The sequence below is a fragment of the Sitophilus oryzae genome, unplaced genomic scaffold (assembly GCF_002938485.1).
Source record: "Sitophilus oryzae breed Bouriz unplaced genomic scaffold, Soryzae_2.0 scaffold_466_pilon_pilon, whole genome shotgun sequence".
NCBI classification, from domain to species: domain Eukaryota; kingdom Metazoa; phylum Arthropoda; class Insecta; order Coleoptera; family Curculionidae; genus Sitophilus; species Sitophilus oryzae.
Window position 1 is genome coordinate 1233305 of NW_022147047.1, and position 7574 is coordinate 1240878.

Genomic DNA, 7574 nt, shown 5'->3' on the forward strand with positions numbered 1-7574 from the left:
TTTTTGTTTGTTTTTTTATTTATTGTTTCCATGTTGTTCACACGAGTAATGGACATTTTAACGGTCGACCCCCCAGAGGTCCAGTAGAGGGGCAAGGCTATAATATACAACAAGAGGCGCCCAATCTTGAGGGGAAAACGCTTGCGACATTACATTTTTAGCCACCCTAATGCCATACAGTCCTCAGCACCTTTTAACCTATTACCTTAACTTGGGTGGTAAAGCTACTGCGAACTACGTAGGTACATCTAATCACCTATTTTTTTTTATCTGTCCTTCTAACGTCATACAATCTTGGACCCAACTGTTCTGGACACGACTATTCATGCCCTCATCTAATACGCCATTTTGTAACGACGTCCATCTTGGATTTTAAATTTTGTCATAATCACAGTATTCTACTAGTGTAGCCCTTTCATTTCATACCCATATTGAGGGGGTTGTGGAAAAATATGAAATCCGCCATTTTGTACCGGCGGCCATCTTAGATTTACAATGTTATTGATATTACTATATTTTATTGTCATCGGAACTAAAGGTGTGTACCAAATTTCAGATCAATCTGACAACAGGAAGGTACTTAAATTTCAATTTCTAATTTCGACCCAAACAAATAAATAAATACCGTACGGGTCGAGCTAAATAAAACCGTTTAAAAAAAGGAAAAATCTCCTCCCGCTTCTTAAGACGGGAGGTCACTGACAAGCTATAATGCTAAATAATAACATCTTTATTATTTAGATTTCTCTTTCAGTGGCGAAATAGAAATTCAGTGCTTTAATATTTTAAATATTTACTTAGTTAAAGTTAAAGAAAACTAAGCCATTTGTATCATGAGTATCTCGCAAACAACAATTTCTTTCAGATCCTTGGTAAAAGTATAAAAGAAGCTCATGGATGCTGCTGTCAGAATCCATTCGGTTATGGTACTGGTTAAGTGGAACTTGTAACCACCATCGTTAGCATCCCATAGTGTTATATTATCTCCTAAAATATATTTTTTAAGTTAATTTTTCTTATGGCAAACAAAATTGTAAGTAAAGGATACTTTCAGGCATTCCGACTAAAAAATTATCACTGGTTGGAAATCACCTTCTACCTTAATATTATTTCTGTCTTAATATTCAGATGTAATTTTACTGTACAAGGTGACCCAAATTTCGATGATTACTATTGGGATATTTCTGAGATACGAAGTAGGTCAAAGTGTGGCAATGTTTACCAATTTTGCAAATAAAAAAATAGAAAAAATTTCCAAATACAGTATATCTTCAGTAATCCGGATACTGCTATTATTCTGGCATTTTGAAACGTAAATTTCCTAATCTGGATCAGAACTGCAACAAGTCAGTTTTAAAAAAACTTAAGTCTTTTTTCAATCTGCAGTTATTTCTAAAATCAAAACGATTTAAATTTTTAGTCAAATTCAAAATAAAGTTCAAATGATTTAAGTCTTAAGTCTTTGACTTAAATCATTTTATTTGAAGTCAAGTCATTTTTGTTAAGACTTAAATCAATATAACGTTATTAAAATCGTTTTTATAAATTAAGTCTCCATTTTTGATTTAAATCGTGATGATCTGCAAGATGATTACCCTCAAGTCAAGACAACCAGAATTCAATTTAAGTACATTTTTTGTTTCACAAAATTGCAAGCGACGATCAAAATCGTCTTCGTTGTGTTCTTGTACCAACTGAATTTTGTACGGGTGGAACTTGTGTTTTAATATCCTTTGGACACTTGTACGATTCACGCCGGTCTCATTGGCTAATTTTCTTGTACTCAGCGTACTATCCATGGCAACTTGCAATACGAATACCTCCATAGCTTCATTTACTACAGGATTTTCCCTCTGCCTCTTTTTATTCATAAGGGAACCAGTTTCGCGAAATTTTGCTACTAACTCGCGAACAATTTTGCCATAAAGGTGTTTGTCAGGATGACGTTCGTTGAATATCTGCGCAACCCGATTGCCAGATTCATTATTTTTAAAATAAAGTTCGATTACGAAGCGGGAAAGTATAGATAATAGAAAGCCCTTTTCATTGCGGTACCACTTGATCCCCCTTCCCATTTGAAAAAAAAATTGGGGGATGATACCCCCGCTCAGAGGGTTGAAGATTTTGCAATCATTTTTGGGGCAAAAGTTGTCCCCCTCACAAACAAAATTGACGTGTTTTTGAATTTTCTGAAAAAAAAAATACCCCGGTCGTTATGCCTTGCGGAACGTTTTCGATGGGTCACCCTGTATGTACTGATTTCTTTTTGATTTTAATGAACAGTGCTTTCCATAAAATCAATATATTGAAAAATATATACGAAGTAATATATATGTACTGATTTCTTTCGAAAATCGACAACTATGAAACTATGAACCCTTCCCAGACACAAACGGTACATTGTGAAACAGGAAATTGTAGAGGGGCGTATATACGGGAGGGGTAATGGGGGTAATTACCCTTCCCAGAAAGAAATTAATTAATAAGATGAAATTTGGTATAAAATAAAATTGTTACTAAAAAGTTATTAATACGAATTAAAACAAAATATCCAAACCAATCTAAGTAGATTTTTTCCACAGTTACAATCTCTTCCAACAAAAATTTAATTCAAATTTAGTACTTTTTTGAATATTCACACCACCCCTCCCAGACTCAATCTCTAGATGCGCCACTGCTTTTTAGGGAAGACTTAAATCTTAAATCTTAAGTCAACTATCAAAAAATGACTTAAAATCAAATGACTTAAGTCATTAAAAAGATTTAAGTCAAAAAAAACTTTCTGTGAGCTTGCAGCTCTGATCTGGATAAGCAAAAACGTTTATATTTTGTTTATAAATTATTGTCGAGGGGTGTCTCTGTTGGAATTACATTTATATTTTCTTAGCAGTTGCTGGCATCAATCGATTATAATAAATATATAGCAGACATAGACAGTCGCTTGGCAGTAAATCTTGGCATTTTTTATCCAAGTGAGATACCCTTCGGAAGTTGGAGCTTTTAATTTAGATTATTTTTTTACCTGAAAATTTTAACAAAGACAAGGTGCCAAAAATGTTGCAAATTATGTAGGTGATGGTCGATATCGAGGTCAATATTACTCTGACGATATTTATCGTCTTTGTCTTCTGTCCTTGAGGGTTTAAATTCCAAGATAAAAATGTCTAAAACAAAATAAATATATTATTTATCTCTTTTTACATCAAACTTGACGTGTCTTCTATCTATACAGAATGTCCCCAGATGCATAAATATTTTTAAACGACGTCCTTGATCGCGATTCGGTTCTAGGCCGAACGATACCGCGTAAACAGCATACGATATCGCAAATCCGTCTGGTAAATAGCATCCGTGATTCCAGATTTTAACTGCCTTAATACCTCTTAAAAACACCATACGATATCGAAATGTAATAATGGGTTGCTCGTAATCAGCATTCAGGATCGCAAATTTTGTTTGTCAACGCAAAATTAAACGAGCTAAAAATAAGTTTTTTTCTCAAGTGGCCACCCCCTTCCAATAATAATTTCGATGATCGTATGAAAAATACACGTTAACGTGCTGTTATTCATAAAAATTTCGATTATTATAGGGGACTATAAAGTAAACCCTAAAATCGTGTCGAGAAATCAACAGAACATAGATTCCCAGATGACACTATTTTATGTTCATCCAACTTACATGCGTATGCAAATTACTTAAAACAAAATAGAGATATAATATATTTTCCATAGAACTCAATATAAATGTCTAATACCTACCTCACTTTTCTTAAAAAAAAGATGTGTCCTTAACTATAAAAAATATTCAAGAAGGAACTAAGTTACAATCTCCTTGATCTTCTTGTACTAGAAAAAGTCAAATTTTTACCTACAAAGAAACTACACAAAGTGTAGTTTTTATTTTAAATTTTCGAAGTAATTTGGAATGGATGAATGAAAGATGGAAATTTGGAATATTCTGTAACTTTATTCATTTCAGCCATTTTTTGGTTTCGATTTATAATCTGTTTTTTTTTTAAGTTAATTTGTTTTGAGTAATTACTCTTGTACGAGCAACCAATCAACAAATTTCGCGATATCGTCTGCTGTTTATAAGAGGAGTTAAGGCAATTAAAATTTGGAATCAGGGGTGCTATTTACTAGGCGAAATTGGAAGCGAATCGCGATCATGGACGTTATTTAAAAATATGCTCCCCGAATTGTCTTTGCGAGAGAAAAAACTTTTTTATTATTGACATTTTGAGATAAACGGGCACGGAGGGCCAAACCCCAAACGTGAAAGTGTATACCCTCGTAGGAGGTAGATGTCCACTCCTCGGAGGAAGAGCATCTGTTGTCAGAGAAGGATGGGAAATACCCTGTCACCCCTACAACAAGAAAATCAAGGAAGGGGGGCACAGTAGATCTTTAAGTTCGCGATGATTCTCGAGCATATGTTCTCGTGTAACGTTCTCCAGAAATAAATTGTCGTGCATTTTACTATTACTACCTGTAGCCATTGGTAAATACAACCTCCACCATACACGTTCCCGGCACCCAGCATGTGAACCCACATTAAATTCGTTTCTTGGAAACTTGCTACCAACACCAGGCCGAAGCAAGAAGCAAAGCCGAACCAAAGAGATGTCTTGTTCAGTTTTAAAATTGAAGTTTTCGTTTTTTCCGGCAGGTTCTCGCAAAATATTTGGACTTGTTTGAACCGTACACAATAGAGAACGCCCACTGAAATATAAATTATAAATTTATTTTATTCATTCCTTGTCATAACATATTTTTTTTAATATATTTGGTGAGAAAAAATCTCCATATACAGGGTGGTCCGAACTGTATTTCGGAAACATCGGTAGCATATTCTGCAGATAAAAATTCGTATAAATGTATGTTCTAGAAAGCTTAGTTTTGAAGATACAGGGTATAGAAATTTCATATTTATTTCAATTTTTGCCAAATAATTTCTGAAGTAACGTCAATATTTGTATTTAAAATTGGTGTCTGGGAGTTTTTTTGACATGAGAAATTTGATTTTGATGTCAATATGACTCCTATTTGTTGGGGGCGCTACCTACATGTGTTTTAACTTTTGAATAAGAAGACTGAGGAAGGAGCATAATGCTATGCATGTATTCATGCATGGTGGGCGGAAAAGCCACCATAAAAGCTCTCTAGGGTGGGGATCCTTGACAGTTCTGTATGACGATTCATTTGACACATTTGAATTTGATTTGAAATTTTGTGGATTTGTCAGTCTTTACGGAGCTTATTTTATGTTATTTATTGTTTAGTCTACTACTGATAGTTGTATAAAGATAGTAAATCTAGATGGAAATTGTGGCAGAACTTAAATTAACAGTGACACTATCGCGATTTATCGAAAAAGACTCTAAAATAGTTGGTTGTGTAGCGTGCGGTAGATCTGCGCAAAAATTCAGTGAAATAATGGAACACCTTTTCGCTAGTAAGTGCCTATATAATATACATACGTGTAGTAAAACCGATCATTTATGAAATTCACTTAAATTAACTAAATTATATATTTTCCTTGCATTTTAGCTTTTTATTTATTACTTGTCAAAGATTAGATATCAAAGAATTTAGATACGTTAATTTGACTTACCTGCTTCAGTAGCGTATCGGATGTTTGTGTTAATAAATACTTATTATAACTTATCTATTTTTATTAGAATTATATATTTTTATAACAATTTTAATAACTACCAACATTTATTCACAACGTAAAATAAAACAACAAATTATTGAGTCTACCTTACGTCTACCCTACATCATAGTTTTACATTTTTTAAATAAAATTAGAACGACACTGATAAACCGGAATTTAAGTCGGCCATATTTGAGGCCCATCGCGGTGTACCTAAGATTTTTGATATGCTCCTTCCTTAGTATTCTTATTCAAAAGTTTTAACTGTTTTGAAGAGTAATAACTTTTCGTCCGTACCTGTTTAAAACCACCGAGTGAAAAAATATACATTTCCGTGATCTTTTACGTAAAAAATGTCTCTTGGTAAAAATCGCCACGAGCAACCGTTCTGAACATATTTAGAATGGAAATAGTCAATGCATGTCATTATTGACAAAAAATAAACACGCCGAGTAGATAGTTATTTGACCGAAATGATAAATATGAGAACTTTTTATTTTTTTAAATTAGTCATAAATTTTTCTTCGAAAAAATGATGATAAAACAGTTTCTGTTGAACTTTTGACACAAAAACATTTCAAATTGATTCCAGTCTCATAACTATTTTGTAAACATGTTTAATTTATGTCATTGACGACAGGTATATTGATAATTTGAATTCAAAATATCTTGAGAACCATTACTCGCAGCGACTTTTACCAAGAGACTTTTTCTAAGTAAAAAACGTCGTAAATGTATATTTTTTTACTCAGTAGTTTTATACAGGTACGGACGAAAAGTGATTTCTCTGCAAACCAGTTAAAAAAATGTTGCTGGCGCTCTTTGCAAGTAGGAATTATATTGACATCAAAATCAAATTTCTCTTGTCAGAATATTCCCAGACACCGATTTTTATTCAAATATTAACATTACTTCAGGAATTATTTGAAAAAAATTGAAATAAAAATGAAACTTCTACACCTTATATCTCCAAAACTAAGCATTTTAGGACATACGTGTATAAAAACTTTTTTAATTATTTTTATCTGCAGAATATGCTACGGAAGTTTCTGGCATTCAGTTCGGACCACCCTGTATAAAAGATTCGATATTTCTCTATTCCTATATTTAAAAATAGTATGTTGTGTTGTAACTAAATAGTTATTAATTTTTATAAATAGAATGCTACACAGGGTGAGCCTCTAAATAAGTGCAAATATTTTCAGGGCTGGTAGATCGCGACAAAAGAAACATATTTTCTTTTACCGTTTTCAAATAAGTCCAAAATAACCCAGTTATTTTATTTCGAAAATTTCCAAAAAATAGTTTTTTGCTTAAATTTTGAAAACCACTAGATCTTTTCTGTTTTTTTTTTTTCTTGTAAATTTAATCTACTACTTATGTTTCCATATTATCAAGAAATTATGTTTTTTAACTAAAAACTAAAAAAATCCAATTTTTTTTTCAGAAAATTCCAAATTTTTTCGGGAAAAAACTATATAATGGTATTTCTGGGGTGGAAGTATACTACCCCTAAAAATATTTGCAGTTATTTAAGACTCACTCTGTATATTATATTTAAAAAAAAAATAAAAAATCTCAATTTTTTTAATGTAAAATTTATTCTCTTGAATGTGTTTAATCTAGTCTTAATTTAAGCTGATATGTTAGCACTTTTAAGTAGTGGAAATCGTATTTTGTATCCTGGGAAAACAGTGCAAGTTTTTCTGTTTTTTGTTAAAAAATACCTATCAATAATCGTATGTAGCAACAATTTATATGATTAAGAGAACATTTAAAACTTTAATTACATATGGCTTACTTATTATCGAAAATATGAAAAGCATCAAAGAAAATATACAGCTTTCTGGTGGCCATGTGCCTGTGTCACTGATATATGGAAAAACTGGCTTTACATGTTGACTAGTAGTTGACAT

General features: G+C 32.3%; 1 protein-coding gene across 1 annotated transcript; it reads right to left on the reverse strand.

Annotated features, from left to right (window-relative positions):
• Positions 1-817: 817 nt before the first annotated feature.
• On the reverse strand, positions 818-7574 carry LOC115886029 (DNA damage-regulated autophagy modulator protein 2-like). The gene is made up of 4 exons (XM_030905059.1): positions 7460-7574; positions 4492-4724; positions 3023-3164; positions 818-987 (listed from the first exon to the last, which is right to left on the reverse strand). Exons 1-4 carry the CDS (start codon positions 7572-7574, stop codon positions 818-820), a joined length of 660 nt encoding a protein of 219 aa, XP_030760919.1.